Source organism: Mirounga angustirostris, unplaced genomic scaffold, assembly GCF_029215605.1.
Source record: "Mirounga angustirostris isolate CCGP_5_RB_7025 unplaced genomic scaffold, mMirAng1.0.hap1 SCAF_4, whole genome shotgun sequence".
Taxonomy (NCBI): domain Eukaryota; kingdom Metazoa; phylum Chordata; class Mammalia; order Carnivora; family Phocidae; genus Mirounga; species Mirounga angustirostris.
This window is the reverse complement of record NW_026991712.1, coordinates 184719324-184736007: the sequence shown is the minus strand read 5'-3', so window position 1 is coordinate 184736007 and position 16684 is coordinate 184719324. Positions and strand designations below refer to the sequence as shown.

The 16684-nt window shown below is 41.7% G+C and overlaps 1 protein-coding gene across 11 annotated transcripts in view; it reads left to right on the top strand.

Moving 5' to 3' along the window:
- LOC123860118 (calmodulin-binding transcription activator 1) overlaps positions 1–16430 on the top strand; it is an 82176-nt gene extending 65746 nt beyond the window's left edge. For 5 of the 11 annotated variants that reach the window (XM_064590022.1, XM_064590021.1, XM_064590018.1 and 2 more), the window contains 3 exons: positions 512–705; positions 1471–1545; positions 1983–3901. In XM_064590022.1, coding sequence (XP_064446092.1) covers positions 512–705; positions 1471–1545; positions 1983–2049 — 336 coding nt within the window. In that variant the 3' untranslated portion in view covers positions 2050–3901. Of the gene's footprint in view, positions 1–511; positions 706–1470; positions 1546–1982; positions 3902–4185; positions 4217–13147 lie in introns of those variants that run through there. The other 6 variants (XM_064590023.1, XM_064590019.1, XM_064590025.1 and 3 more) reach the window with 3 other exon arrangements.
- Positions 16431–16684: the final 254 nt, after the last annotated feature.

The following is a 16684-nucleotide window of genomic DNA, read 5'->3' as shown; positions in this document are numbered from 1 at the left end:
CCTTGTATTTGGGACCTTGCAACTCAGAAATGTGTCCTACGGAACTGTAGTTAGGAATCAGCTGCTGACTGCTCTAAGTAGGCTTGTGAGTGGTGGTGATTGGGATGCATAAAAAAGGTTATTTTAAAATGTTTCAAAATCGGATAGTAAATATTAAACTTTGAATTTGTACTTTCTAAATATGCTTTTATTATTCCTAAACGTCTACACATATCGCTATTTTAAAAATGTTTTTTCAAGAAGGGCAAAATATTTGACGTTTGTGGGGAAAAAGCACATTTAAAGCAATACATTGTCTGAGGGCAACCCTTAAACTAATATTTTGCATTTGGGAAAGATAGGTGAAGAGGTTCCTAGTCTGCCTCCTTGGTGACTGAACCCGAGACAGAGACTGCGGTGATCAAGGAGAAAGAAAGGTGTTTCCCTCCTTGCCTTCCCCGGCACGCTCAGAGGACACCCAGACTTGTGGGCTCCTGTTGTTACTGTCCTGCTTCTTCTTGTTTCCCTGCAGTATGCACTTTATAAAAAGATGACACAGGCTGCCATCCTAATCCAGAGTAAATTCCGAAGTTACTACGAACAAAAAAAATTTCAGCAGAGCCGGCGTGCTGCCATGCTGATCCAGAAGTGTTACCGGAGTTATAGGAAGTGCGGCAAGAGACGGCAGGCTCGCCGAACAGCCGTCATCGTACAGCAGAAACTCAGGTGGGTGGAGCCGTCACAGGGCGAAGCTGTCTGGGGAAGAGGGCCTTGGCATCATGGAAGGAGTGGCCCTGCCCCGACGTGAGGGGTGACACGCTTGTCGCGGGGACTTTCTTGACAGACCACGCTAGATGCTGTGACTGCGTGTAGTGATACCCACGCTGTCAGTCCGTCTTTGTCTGTTTAGCAGCTTCTGTCTCCAAGCCCCCCGCCCCCCAGTTATTTCGGTCTCCCCCCCACCCCGACTTCAGCTGGGGTGGGAGTCTGGCAGGACCCAAGTTCCTGCTCAGAGAGGGCGCTCCTCCGTTGGGCAGTCGGAATTGTAGTGTCCCTGCGTGCGAGACCTCGGAAGGATAGCTAGAGGCCAGCTAGTCCATCTTAGCGTGATGGGGACTCTGAGCGCAGTGAGAGAGCCGACAGAAGAAGTTCAGGAGAGTATCAGACTCGGGCGAACCAGCTTCGACCCTGAGAAAGCCTGTGTAAGGCCGGGACGCATTCTTCCAGAAAACGAGCTCACGAAGGGTTGTGAAAGGACAGCCGAGCGTCACCGTATGTTGCACTTGGGCCCTGTGTCGCTCACAGCCAGGGGGAGGGGCTGCCACCCCCTCCTCCCTTCCCCGCCGGCACTGCCCAGGCCTGCCCTGCTGTGGGGTTTGCTACCTGAACTGTTTCATTAAAGGCCCTCTGCCACTGCTCCCCCGTTTTCAGCGTGTGCCCATCAAGCCTCACGGGACCCTTCTTGTGACGGTGATATTCCGGCTTTTTCAGGAGCAGTTTGCTAACCAAAAAGCAGGACCAAGCTGCTCGAAAAATAATGAGGTTCCTGCGCCGCTGCCGCCACAGGTAACCCTCCTCCTCACCTGGACGTTTGCTCGTCGAGAGCCGCACCACCGCCCTAACCCTCCGAACCACGCGTGACCGCCTGTGCAGAGCGAGTCCCGGCATTCATCAGAGGAAACATCCCGAATCGCTGTAGGCGAGCGGAGCTCTCTGACTAGGGACTGAGCTGCCACTCCGGGCACCCGGGTACCCGTCTCAGATTCCGTGGTAAAGAGCGAGCAGTGGAGGCTCAGGCCGGTGACTTTCTGTCTTAGTTTGGGTGTGAGGACAGCTTAGCTTTTAATTCCCGTTTGTCTTTAACCTCTTATTTGTGTGCCACACGGCCGCACGCTCTTCACCCCCAGCCCTCCCCGTGCCAGTGTGTGTCCACACAGAGAATAAACAGAGTTCCTGTTCTCAAGGAAGGGCTAGAAAACCACTCCCTCCTTCCCTCCCTCCAGGTTCTCCGACCGAATGGCGGGTGCCCTCTGCTGGAGATACGCAGGAAGGGGAACCCGGCTGAGCTGAGAGGTGCATTTTCAACTAGGAGGAAACAGGCTCCCGTGACCAGGGCCTTCCCTGGAGACAGGACAGCTTCCCGCTAACTGGCTAGAGGGGTTTCTCTTTGTTCCCTCAAATTTGAGCTTCCTTTGTGAACACTAGGCTCTTTCCTTAGATTTGGGGGGAGCTCGTTTGGTGAGATCGTTTGGTTTCTGGATTAGGTTAGCATTCTGGTCTGACATCTGGGCCAGGGGCCCCCTGAGCTGTGTTTGGATGACCCTGTGTGGTGTCGTCACTTCCCTGATGCTTCCCTGCGCATCAGGAGCTGTGCGGTTTACAGAGCCGAACTCTGAAGCAAGCTCTTTGACGTCTCATTTCCTCTTCCTGTTTCATTTTACCTAAGGCCTGAGTGTCCAGATTCAATTCGATTCGACAGAGGTTCCCTTTTACTTCGGTTTTTCTTACTCCTGAACCTGTCTGCTTGCTAGCTTGGAAACTCTTTGGACTTTGAGACTTAATAGGGGTTAACTGTCCATTTGTACTTTCACTTCTGTTAACAAAAGAATTCTATGATGTTAAAAGGAAAGGTGCACAGAGCCACACGTTAACAATGATAAAAACTTTTAAAAGAACATTCTCTAGGATGTATTTGGTGTTCTCTAACTAGAATGCTATTTGGAAGAAGCTAATGCGCACCTCCTGAGCCTCAGCAAGCCATTTGCTCTCAGCCACCACGCATGACTGGGGTCTTTGCTCCCGTAATTAGCTAGCCGATGAGATTTCAATGTCGACACTCAGCTAGGAAGTCTTGTTAGGAAATGCAGATGAAAACATGAGGCGCTTGTGACATAATCACATTCGTTCTGGCCTTCCCGAGGGCGGTCTCTCTTCGCTCCCACTAGTCCTACCTTTGCCAGCATGAGAGTACTTGCAACCAGATAGGGTGGTTGATTTTCTCTGTTCGTGAAACCTCTGGGGCTTCCCTAGGCCTTTTTCCAGAGGTTCTTACATGTGCTCACACTCCTTCCTTCTTCCTCTCCAACCTGCAAAATGAAAAACAAAGGAAGATTCTACCCAGCCCTGTCCAGACTGCAGTTAATGCTTTCCCGGGACATTTTATTTTCAAGAAAATTAGCTTTATATTGCTCTTTCTTAGGCCACTTTGAACAAACCTAATGTTCACAAATCATGTTTTCCTTGTTTCTCCTAGTCTTCTCCTCAAGCTTTGAAAACACGTATAGGTAGTGTAACCTTAGTCATTATGAGCAAACTGACATAAAGTCCCACTCTCCTTTTCTTTTCTTTCTCGTCTAAAGCTGTGCCCTGTGTTTACACTGGGCGTGTTGAGAGGGTAAGCTACTTAAACAAACGTATGTGCATAAAAGGCTACCCCCCCCAAGAGTAGACTGGGCAAAGGAATCCTTTCATTCTTGTTTTCAAAGCTCTCTTTTTATAAACTAGTAGAAAAGAAGTTCATGATTACTTTTCTCAGGTTCATATTTTAACTAGTAGTAACCTTTTCAGGGTGGCAAAGTTTGTTATGAGGAGAACATCAGATTATGGACTCTGAATTCCTACTCATTGTTTGGGATGAAATAAAGACCCCAACGGGCTCTTTTCCTTACTTGCCCTGGAATAGTTCAGAGGTTAGGAAAATTATGCAGGCAAATTTTAATGACCTTTAGATGCCGACTGTGTCAGATCCGTAGTCTCTTCCCATCCCTGTATCCTGAATATCGATAGAACTGAAAGTCCAAGCTCCTCTTTTCCCTACGATGAACATAGCCCTGTTTCCATTCTGTGGTACTAAATATTATTTTAAGAGAAACTGTCATGTGTCCTGTCCCTGAGAAGCATTAAAATAGAAAACCTCATATGACACCCTCTCAGAAAAGGTAGGTAGGTAATGGCTTCAGGAATCAATAAGTGTCCCGTTTCTTAAGGATTTTGCTAAGTCATACGACCCCCACGTTTTTAGACTTCACGATAAATTGGTGAATTTACTACCTGCTCATTTCACATACCCTGTCACCACTCCTTTCTTTCCAAAAAAGGAACCACTTTATACTCTCTTTTGTTGTTGTTGTAATAAAGCTATGTATAAGGTTTCTGTTGTGACCCTCACATGCTAATAGCTCTTTGGTGTTGTTTTACTGTCTAAAGCCCCCTGGTGGACCATAGGCTGTACAAAAGGGTGAGTTTAGCTGCCTGCTAGCCAGTGTTTACCTTTATCTTCCATTTTCAATATTTTGCTTTTTGCTTGCTTGCATGGGGCTGCAGCCTAGGTATGCCAGTAAGTTTCACATCCATTTTGAATGAAATAAGATAAAATGAAAACTAACCCTAATTACTAACACTGCTACGTGATACAACATGGAAATAGTCACATACAGCAGATGGACAAATGCATGAGTGAGAGAAAGGGAGGCCCTTCTGAAACTGCTGCAGGGCATGCTTAGAAGTTGGGGGAGTTGAAACAAGGCTGCACCATAAGAAAACATCCAGCAGGTGGTTCTTTGTGATTCAAATAATTGGCCACAATGAATTCTCTCAACTACTGCTGAGTCCAAATTTCTAAAGCAAGAAAGCGCACCAGGTGATAATGGCTTTTTTTTTTCCTTATTTTATTTTATTTTTTTAATGAATCCATTTCTTATTTAGAGTTACTATTTCCCCGTTACCCTGTTCCTCTAGTTTCATTTTCTAAATCTCCCTTTCCCTGGTGCCGTGAGGTAAGTCAGCACACGAAGCTGCCCTTTCAGAAGCAATGCAGGACGTTCATTATAACACAGCGAGCAAACTTGACTTCCAGAATTTAATGGCAATGCTGAATAAAGACTACGTGGTGTAAAGTGTCTTAAGTCTGTATATCCTATGTTGCAACGAAGACGGGATGTTCCAATAGAATTTGTATTTTAAAGAAATGATAATGGAGAGGTATCCGGTAGACACTATTGATGTCCTTGAGATTTTAGAATAGGACGCTGATTTGTAGGTATGCCCAAGAGGCAGAAGTCTCTGTCACATGGGACTATGACATGCCAGAAGTTACAGTAAAGGATTTAGGGTCAGGAAATTGATTTAAAAGCCAGGAATACCACTCACCAAAATCCTATTTGAATGTGGATTAATTTGACAACTTTTGTCTGATAGACTTAAGATGCACTTAAAAAATTAACACGGGAGTTACCTCTGCCAACTCAACCACATTCAACGCCCTCCCTTCCTAACCCTACAGTAATACTGGAGTCATGTTTAGGATTTCAGAGAAGAGATTATAATTCAAAAAATCTAAAACTTCTAATGTTTCTGGAGCTCATATTTTTCATCCAAGTACATTTATGTGGATCCTGGTATTTTGCTCGTTATATTTTAAGTCAAAGGCCAGCTAACTTTTGCTTAAGAGGCTTTAGTAAGCTAGTAAATACCTTGTGCTCTGTGGGCCGCACGGTCGCCTTCACAGCTACTCAGCTCTGCCATTGGAGCGTGCACGTGCCCGTAGCTAATACGTCCATGAATGGTTATGGCTAGTGTGCCAATAAAACTTTATTTACACAGATACTCATCGGGCTGGATTTGGCCCGTGGGCTGTAGTTTGCTGACTGACGATGACAGGAGAATTGAGTTTTTATAAGTTCTTCCTAAAACAAGATTCTATCCCTATAGGAGACTCAAAGTCTCACCTGGTTAAAACCATGGATAGTCACTGAAAGAAAATGTATTTTTAAAAAAATGAAGCAGCTACACTCTTCTGTAAATTTAACCAGTTAGTCCTCTTGAGAACCAGGCAGTTGTTTACAGTTGCCCCGTGTAGTAGAGCTGGCTCGGAGACAGTGTTTAAAACATAAGAGTAAAAGGGGACACAAATCTCCATTTCTTTCTCTTTCTGTTCCTTCTCACTGCCTACATACACAGATACTATTTCTTTCCACTTAGAAGCACCTCCCAAAGAGCAGACGCATGACCTAGGATTCAGTTGAGCTAAAAGTTGTAGTATCTTGCCTGTGCCATTAATAGTCGCCACAAGGAACCAACATTTAGTAAAAATGGTTGCTTATGCACTTTTGAGACTTGTTCGCTTCTGGTATGTCAGTGATCATTTTTAAGAGTACATTTTCCAAAGATGCTCTTCAACACCAGAATCCCTACCTTAGCTTCTTTAGCACCTGCTGCATTCCATCATAAGCTCCTAAAACTCCCCCCCGGGCGTGGAAGGTTGGAATCCCCTGACACGCCTGCACCTGCAGTCTCCAGGGAGTTTGAGAGATAGGAGCTGAGCAGCGCAGGTTCATTCTAGAGTGGTGCTGTTTCTCTCCCCGTGGCTCTAATTACCAGTAAGATCTCCCTCCCTCTCTGTTCCATCAGAGAAGCCACAGGGGCCCTTCCGCCAACAGTCCCCAAGTTGAAATGACTCTTGGGAGGCAGAGCATTCTCCGAGGAAAGTTCCTGGAGTTTATGTCAATTCCTGGAGTTTGTGTCAAAGAAGTTAATATACTTATTAATGTATGAAGTATACCATATTTAAGACATTTAAGCTTGATACATCAAAAGATAATATTTGAAAACTGAAGGAATTAAATTTTGCTGTGCAGCATTTGTCAGATATTATTGAACCCTGCCTCCTAGAAGGATGAAGCAGAAGGCTATCTAGAAAGGCAGGTGATGTCGGTCATCAGAATTAAGGCACAGTAGGCTAATTCCAGGAGCATGGCAATCAGAAAATATCATCGTGTCTTCCAGTTTTTAGTCTTCACTTGGGGAAGGCAAAGAAAAAGCCCCAAATACCCTTCACCGCATCAGCTTATTTTCACACAGCCTTTCATCCAGGCTTAGCCCCTAGTTTACCCACATAAAATAGAGTTTCCAAATTCTCAAGAACTCTTGCAGGGATTTGTTTTGTCTTGGATACAATAACTGTCCTATTTAAAAGAAAACTTCTGTTATGCACAGAGATATTTAAATCAACAGTCTTAATTATTATTTCAGTTAATTTAGGTGTTCTACTACTTTCACACAAAAAATGACTGGAGGATTTCTGAGATGGAAGAAGTCTTTGAGGTGCACATTGCTGAAGACCCTGCTTCCCAGCTGGGCTTCGAGTATATTGAACAGGGTGTTATTTAGGGTCCTAGCAGAAAACCAAGTTACCTCATATGTCAAGAAATAACAAATACCTGAATTACCTGACAGATTCATCCTCCGGGTACTGAAACTAAACAGGGCAATTCCTCTTTTTCTAGCTAGAAAATGGCTTTCCACTTCTATCTTTAAGATATTTGGGTTTTGTGGGTATTAGGAAGTGTGCTCACAGATCAGAGAGACTACTCTCTGAAAAGCGATTCCTAGACAGATTCCTTTTTTCTCCTGGGATAATATTTCCGTGAGAGGGCTTTACCACCTAGAACAGGTACTACAGGCACTATCCTAAACAGTGGGAATTCTGGTTTTCCAATAACCTGTTTTTGTAAGTTGCTGGCCTAGTACCTGTGTTCAGTAAAAGTGGGCAGAGCTATCCCACTGTCATGAAAGAACCCTAATTGGAAAAGAAGAAGAGGTAACACTGTCTGGTCACAAATTTTTAGGCAACAGATTTTCTCCGTATTTGACAGCTGGGTTTCCAAACACTTAACTTGGCCAGATGGTGCCAGTTATCTGGGTAAGTAGTGATCTCAGCGCTGACTCTTAAGAGCAGCCCTGTGAAATCTCTTCAGCGGGTCATTATCAAGTTCTGCAGGTCACACACTTTTTGCTCTGTTGTATATACTTTAATCCAAGGAACAATTCTCTTAACGATGCCTGGAAGAGTGCTGCTTAATGGAGAGAAGTAGACAGTGCTCTAGGTCAACCACGGTGACATCACGCTTCCTTAGTTGACATGAGGCATAGTTCCCGAGTGGGGCCCCACGTATTTGGTGAGGAGTAGGAAATGAATGTGTGGGATGTGTCACCATGGATGTAATTCAAATATCCAAAGTAATTTTGTCTCACTTGCCTCTTTTAGGAAAGGAATATTTTGGGAACACAGTGGTGTGTGTTCAACTGCAGACAACATGCTCTGTGTCATTCTTATTGGGCCTCTCTGTCTTTTTTGTTTTGCAATCCAAATGAGATTTCTGGAAAATGGCAAGATCTCTCTTTTCCTAAATTCCCCACGAGCTATTGCAGCTCTCAGAGCAACAGGTAACTAATCAGAAAGCCGCATCTGGCTGCCCTGTATATTTTTGACGTCCAGCATTGCAAGAATATACCTGCTAAAATCCACTGACTCATGAAACATTTCTCTGGCTGAGCGTTCCTGAGTAGATGTAATGAAACAGCTTTGCCTTATGCTTTACCCATGGAGCCATTGTTTGCTACAAGTTTCGGAAGCAGGCCTACTTCATTTATTCATGAATTATCATTGGACGTCTGACGGAAATAAACCCTGTGGGCTTTTGCTGGCTTTCAGTGCTGTTGCTTACTACATCACTTCAGTACATTAGAATGCAGCATTCGTTTTTTTGTTGTTGTTGTTTTTCCTTCGGTTTTGTTTTTTGTTTGGGGGGTTGGTTTTGGGGGGGGTCTGGGGGGGTTGTTTTGTTTTTATTTTTTTGTTTTGTTTCGTTTTTCTTGTTGTTGAGACTACAGCAGTATCCCAAAGTGGCGATCATTTTCAGCCTAGAATGCTTGGGCAAATCCAGGATTTGTCTCCAGTTTTTACAGTTGAATGGTCACAGGTCAAAGTCTTGCTCCCCTAATTACCTCAACGCCAAGTCAGTCGTAGGAGTACTGTTTTCCAAGGTACTTTCGGGAGGCTGAGAACTGTGCTCCTTGCCCCTCTCCATACGGTAGTGAGAGCCTTGTAGCTACAGAAGTTGTAGTCTCTGTCCCAGTTAATTGTCTGTCCCGTCCCACGGAAGGCTGCTTTGCCTGTCTTCTGCATGGGGAAGTTCAGAAGCAAGCATAATCATAAGGGGGTTTGTTTTTAGATGACCAGGACATTCTTAGGTTCTTTACTGGCCCTGAATGAATCTCGCAGGTGTAATTCCTTTAGAGAACCCAAACCTCAGGAACCATTAGCTGCATGTACCACGCAACAGAAGTTTATTGAACATCTGTATTCTAAGCTCTATAAATACAGTGACTGGATTTTCAAGCATAATTCCAACTTCAAAAATTCTGGTCTCTATTTACCAAGTTGTGTGCTGAAAAAAAATAGGCTCATAATGCAGGTAGTATCGATGACCCCGGTTCACTTAGTTGATTGTTGGTTTTGGACTATAAAATTGAATTTTTTTTTTCCTCCATTGAATTTTTCAGTTGGGTGTTTTGTGTCATGTGAATGCAACATTTGTGAGACGTGTAGTAGTAACAGATGGATAGAAAAACAAACTTTTTTTTTTTTTTTGGAGAATGACGAGCAGGAATAATTATTACAGAAGAAGTGTACTCCTTGTAGCACATTTTGGAAATATAAGTAAGCCAGGAGAAAAGCCCAGAGGTAATAACAGCTAAACTTTTATGACCCTTCTCGTGGCAGATGTTATGTGTAGTTAACACGTGCCTTTTAGTGGTTATTCATGTCCTGACAGAGACAAGGCAACAACAAATTTCTGTAACTATTGGAAACATCTGTTTTTTAAGATTTGCTAACAAAAATTCGAGTATCAAATGTTCTAAATTACTTCAGTGATATAGTTAATTGTTGTGTGTTTCTTTAGAGGCAATAGATCATTCAGACATTACTTTTTGTCCAGTTGACATTTGACTTAAAACAAAATAAAATTAAAAATTAGGTACCTCTAGTCTATCCTAATAATCTGCCCTCAAGTAATTTAGAACTCCATTTATGACTTCAGTAGGGCAGATTGTAAAAGTCTCCCAATTTCATCTAAACATTGAGAGGTAAATTGACATCCATGTAGTCTGCCAATTGGACATTGGAGGAGGATAAAAATCTTCCCTTTCCTTGATTCTTATTCCCACTATTTTCAGATCTCAGATCCATTTTATAAAATTGATAAGTGCATTTTAAGTGGAGGAATGTTTGTTCTCCCAAACACCATAGTAAAATCAACGTAAGGTCTCATAAGGGACAGCGTCTCAGAGTTGAGGAAATATAATTGTTAGGAATATAGGTGTTAGTTGTTACCAGTTTTCAAAAATGTACGCCTCTCATGCCATGGAGATTTTCCAAATGCCTTTGGAAAAACCGATACAGTAACAGTTTTTTTTCCTCATTGTTTTGTCCTCCTGAGGTATGTTGGAGGCAGCAGGGTGGAGAGGTGAAGTCAGACAGGCCTGGGCTCAAATCCCCACTCTGCCACTTGTTAACTGAATTATTTGAGGCAGGTTGCTTCATTGCTATAAATCTCAGGTTCTGCATTTACAAACTGGAGAGAATGGGGATGTGTTGGGAGGACTAAACGAGGTAACAAATACTAAGCCTGTACGGCCATTGGATCAGAAGCCTTCTCTTCCTCTTCCCTAATTCCTCCTGAACATCTTTCTGTTAAAAAACAAAAACAAAAACAAAAAACTATGCCATTGAAGCCATTCGGGTATCATTTATCATGCTAACGTACTGTAAAAACCTCGTCCTGAAACTGAGAACTAAGTTCTCCACCATAGCTCAGGAGTGATGAAAGCCTAGAAATCATGTCGGAGATCAGGGCGTCTCCTTTTTCCAGTGTAGATGATCGTAGTCATCTCTGTGTGTGGACATGCATCTCTCCTTAACCTAGAACCAAGCGAGGCTATCGCTAGTTTATAGCAGAGTATTTACATGGTGACTTTGAAACCTCATGAAAACTTAGTTGACTTTTTAATTAGTTTCAAAAGAAATTGAAAAAAAAAAAAAAACCCTGCAAAAACAAATGTGACCATTTTAACTAAAAGAAAAACGTTTAAGATTTACCCACTATGACCAGCTGATTACAGCTTCTTTGGTATGAGACTGTATGAAACATTTCTGGCTTATAATTCACTCTCCTTTTTCTTTCATCTCAATGATGAACTTAATCTTTTTAAAGCGTTCCTCTTCACTCTAGAAAAACTGTGGGTGGATATCTGTGTTTATGCTGTCAGATTTTGAGTTCAGAATTCTTCAGATTCTAGAAATCTCATCGGTGATGGAGTCACTCTTGCATATCTGTGAATGAGTTCTGTACTGGTGCAGAAATAAAATGTCGCATTTGAAGGAGCATGCACATTTGGCGGTGGTTCAGCAACTGGGTCTGCACAAGTACAGATATTTTGCATGCCCGGAAGTAAAGGTGGCATCAATGCATGCCTTGCATTTTTCCAGCCAAAGGGCTGTTAGTATAGATATTGCATGTTTAAAAATTGAACACACAATATAGCATGTTTCAATTTTTAAAAAGCCATTTATTTATCAAGTATGCATGTCCAAAATTAGGGACCTATAATGATGCACAATTCTGTACTGTAGTACGATCCAAATTACTCTAAAACTTAATCCATGGTATATTTAATTATAAAATTTAAAACTAAATAATACCTGGATCCAGTTATGAACAGAGCAATGTGTTCTCAATGTACCTGTTAAGAAGGAAGGATTTCAGTAGTTTGGAAGATACAGTGTTGATCAAGCTGGACCTGGTGTATTTAGTAAATAAGTCAGGCAAATAAGCAAGTTTTCAAACATGAGAATTCTTTTTAGTATTAATGATAAAATAATAAAGCTTTTTTTCTGAAAGAGAGCAACTACTCTTTGAAGAGATTGTAGCAACGTTGCAGAATACTCAGAAATGATTCTGCTTGGAGGTGGTAAATTTCCTTAAATTGCTATAATAGCGTATGTGCCAGGCCTTTGAATCCCAGCCTGTGTAATATTAGCAACTTCCTACTACTTTTCAAAATGTTTTCTTCCCCCTGAGTGTTAACAAGAATCTTAGAAAGTAAAGTGGCATTTGTTTTAGAATAGAATTTAAATTGACTGGTATCACTTAAGATAACAGCAGAAACCTTATCCTTAGAGAATCAGAAAACTGTGTTTGGGGGATTACTGACCCCTTATAGGCCCACGTGAGAAAAACAGATGAGACCTTTTCTTGTTGCACTGTTGAGGTGTAGGGTATACGTGTCCCGAGAAACTGCCGCTTCTGTTCGCCTAAACCCATTCTCCCAGCCCCGTTTTGGGAAACAAATGTTACTATACGGTATGCAGAGCTACACGCTGTCTGCCTTGTACCACACCTGCTGCCTTCAGGACTTAGACCCTGAAGCCACACTCGCATTTGATGATTTTGCTATTAAGGCAAGATCTTCATTATTTGTCACTAAAAGGAAATAATCTAGCTTACAACCCCTTCCCTGGCACGCCACCTACATCAGGTGGCCATATGCAAAACCCAAGACAAAGTTTTATATTGAAAACTATAGACCGGAGGGGATCATTAACACGTAATTTGCTGATGTGAACTTCCCATGACTCTGTTGATAACAATTTCATTTAAATGTGTTTGCTACAACATGTTGGATAAATAGCACAAAGTGTACCTGCTTGGTACGCACCCCGTTGCTGTCCATCTGGGAGCACTAGGGGAAGTGACCTGAACATCTTGTAGAGTTACAATGTGGAATGGGAGGAAGGTAAGGAATAACGAAAATCAGAAAGACTCCACAATACTGCGAGCGCAGTAGTCGAGCTGTGCAGGCGTCCGATCGGCTTCAAGATACCGACAGTCTTGAGTCTGTGAGCAAAGCAGTTCAATCCCTGGGTGTGTCAGACGCGAAGTAAGTGTGTGTGCAGTTTCCCTAACTTGCCTCCTGTGGGATGGCCGGCCATTAATGGTGGTCCTACCAGGCTAAAGAGGAAAGCTAGGTGAACAGTTAACTCTTCCTAAGATGAACACGTTGCTGTCACACGTGACTTAATGCTGTAGACTTCGGTTTTGCTTTGTGTTAGGAGCACTCGCTGCAGAGTAGAGTTTCAGGAAGGGTCATGTCTTCCTCCTGGAATATTTCCCCCAGTAGTGTAGCAGGAGTTTCTTTTGCCATCAGTGTTCCCAAGGGTTTTGTCTTGGTTTTTCACTTCAGAGGGAATGGTAATGGCCTTCCCCTCACCTGGCCACGGTTTCACTATATAGCTATCACCTGGTGTTCTGTTCTGTTTCTCTTCCAGAGTGAAAGAGTTGAGAAAGGCCAAGGAACTTGAAGACATACAGCAGCATCCCTTAGCAATGTGACATTGCTTTTCAGACTGTTTTCATTTCTGTTTTTAGCAGAGACAGCAACGACACGCACACGCACGCACACACACGCACACACACAATCCCTCTGCAGTTTTGGGGAGATCAGCTGCAGGATTTTAACAGGAATGTGTTGGTCATTGCATCTGCACTTTCATGGACAACTTTTAATTTGATCAGCAAGACATCTTGGAACTCAATCTTCTGTTGGATCATGGGAAAACAAGACACCACGAGGAATTGGAAGAGGCTTCCTCTTCTTAGGAAGAAGCCAGTTTCCTTCTCATATAGGGCTGTATTCAAACATCGTGTGGAACTGTACAAATATTTATACCAAAAATATAGACAAGCAAAGGTGGGGATGCACTAGCAACAAAAGAGAATGCTGCTCCTGCACCTGTCAGTTACTTCCAAGAAGCTGAATCTTTGGGATTGATTCTCAGTGGAGGGCTTAGATCATACAAATCTTTATTGGGTCCGTGTGTTCTCATTTCCTTCACTGATCTTATTTTATTTTAATTTGTGTTTGTTTTAATCTCTACAGCACACTTAATGCAACTTTTAAAATCTGCAGGTTTTTAATGTCTTGTGGAAATTTGCAGAGGGGCGGGTGTGTGGTAAACGGGTAATGCATGGGAACTAATGAGAAACAGCTTACAGAGTTTAAATTTATTTTCTTGTCCCCACCACCTCCCAAGAACCTGCGAGTATAGTGATCATCTTGTCCCTTTTGCCATGCTCAGCACTTTAATTTTTGGGCCTTACTTTCATGTGCAATGAGATTTACTTAGAGAATTGGTACAGCATGGAGCCTTTTTTAGTAACCTTGGAAACTGTAGTCATTCTAAGGAATCATAAACCTTGCCTGGACATTTGCCACCTAAAAGATCAGTGTGGTGCTGCGTTCTGGCCAGTAAATTCCATATTTTTGGCTATAATCTCATCCAAACTGAGCAGTTTCTGTGTATATATAGAAGGTAGAAACGGAAAGTGAGAAAATATTTGAAAGGGATTATATTAATTGCTAAATATTTTATTCACAAAGGTCAATAACATGGCAAGATAAAATTATTTGTATAGTTTTGTCTGAACGAGCGAGAAAAAATGTGGATGTATTGTTTGTATATATTGTATATATTAAAACAAAGAGATATGTGCATGAAACCAAGAAAAAAGAAATGAACAAAAGCAAAGCATTAGTGGCTATGGTCTGTAAAATGAAACAAAAAAAACTTTATTTCACTATAAGAGTACTTTATTTTAAATGTTCTTTAGAAGAACATTTTGCTAAAGCATGACTAAACTGCAAAAAACAAAAAACAAAAAAAAAGAGCTACTGTATTTAGACTTAGGATAAAAGGCAGAGTAACATTACTTAAAAAAAAAAAAAAGGATATGTTTACATTTAATTTTGGCTACCAGGAGTTTATTTTATTTAATTTAAAATTTTTTTGCCAACGGTGCCAAGTAATGTGAATGCTAATATTGCTTAAGAAAATTAAGTTACTTTTGCTAAACAGATAATCATAAGATGAATCTGTGTATAGCTTAACACCATCCACTCACTCCAACAAAGAACACTTAGAACGATCAAAACCTGACAAAAGAAATAGTATGAAAAGCAGGAAAACGTCTCACGTTTTTCCTATCTCCTGCTGGAAATCAGAAAATATATCAAAAATTGCACAAAAGTAACTAAAAATTTAAAAGATGCAAACTGGTCTCGTAGGGTTGTCCTGGTCTATTACTCTTTCCATACAATGAGGAGCCAAAGAAATCTGATGCTTTTAAAAATTAAACTACTAACGTTAAATTGAGAGAATAAAGTTCGCATTTGCTGATGCCGGTTTAAAATTCCCAGGTAAAGTTTCAGGATCAGTTGGTGTAAAGCTGAGATAACAGTTTTGTTTTGTTTTTTTCTTGGTTCTGGCTGCCAACTGTAAGTTAAAGCTCAAGGCTCGTTGTGAAGCCTAAAAATATTCACAAATAAGCTTTTAAACTGGTGTCTTTAGAAGGAAGGTAGATACAAAAAGATTGTGGTAAAAACTGGGGTCAGTGCTTTTGGTGCCTTTTCTATAATTGTACTTGTTTTTTAATTACTTCCTTTCACTGCCAACCTCGGATTACTGTACAGTATATGTCTTACCGCTTGTGATCAGCTTTGACAAGTGACGGCCCCACAACCAGTAGCCACCTGTACATTTGTAAACTGACCTGGCTCGATTTTGTTTTTAAATGTGTGGGTTATTTTGCAGCTGTTGCCCTCCCCACCCCGAAATGCCTATTATTTTACCCAATTTGACCTGTAGGAGGACACTGAGTAATTTACAAACACACAAATGTATGGTAAATGGGAATAGGAAGGTGAAAGCCAGCTCTTTCAGGATATCCCATATTAGTACTGAACTTAGATACGTTTATTCCATTTATTATGGTACAAATAACTGATCTTTTGACAAGAGTAATGACCTCAGTGGATTTGCGTTAACCCTCACATTAAGTTACTCATTTTTTTTTTTTTTAATGTCTCCCATGCTACATTATTAGCCAAGTAAGTTAGAAACTTCTGGAAGGTAAAGACTTAACATAGAATTAGGAGGGTTCTTACGGAGGGGATAGGAAGTAGGTTCAGAACCTACCGGTGTAGCCTGCCAGTACAACTGAATCCTAGGTGAGGTACGAATGCACTTCCACTGAAACGACGCATTTCTGACCGCTTTTCCTTGGTTGTGAATCTTAATTTTGAATATAAGACGATAGGTAAGCGCAGCTTTCTTGGATAATCTGAATTCCCAAGTGCCAGGAGTAGGACTTCATTATAAAATTAATAGCTAATCTTATTCTGTCTCCTGAGGATTTAATTGCTATTCTTGTTACCCATTTGAAATCAGCTGTACTGTGTGAACGAAATAAAGACAATAACTCGGACCCCTCTCTGGCTGCACGGTCGCTTATGGCAGTTCCACACAGTAGTTGGCGCCCAATGGGGGGTCCCTGAGACTTGCATGTAAAACTAGTCTAGATGTCTTCTTTTTTGTAAGTTTTATTTTTGTAATTGTGCATGTGAAGCATCATTGAATCAATGGATCTGTTGAAGAACTCAGCTGCTGGAAACCATGCAAAATGTTTTGAATTGCCCTTAAAATATGGAAAATGTTTTCTGAATGCTTTATATTCTTTCTGCTGTAAATTAAAAATGAAGAAAATTTCCCCATACTATGTGTGTGCTTTGCTTTAACTTTACCTGATACTGAAATCCAGGGTGACCGGCCTGTTTCAAAGCCAGATGAGATCATCTCATGTATCTCCTTAGATCTAGAGACCGTGTTTTGGCATCGACTGTCACAGACCTTCAGACATGCCCATAAAAGAAAAATGTCTTCATAAGCCACTGCCCCTAGAACCCTTGCTTCTCAATGGTCTTCTCAGGCACCTCTCAACATACCAGTTACTTGAAACATAAAGACACC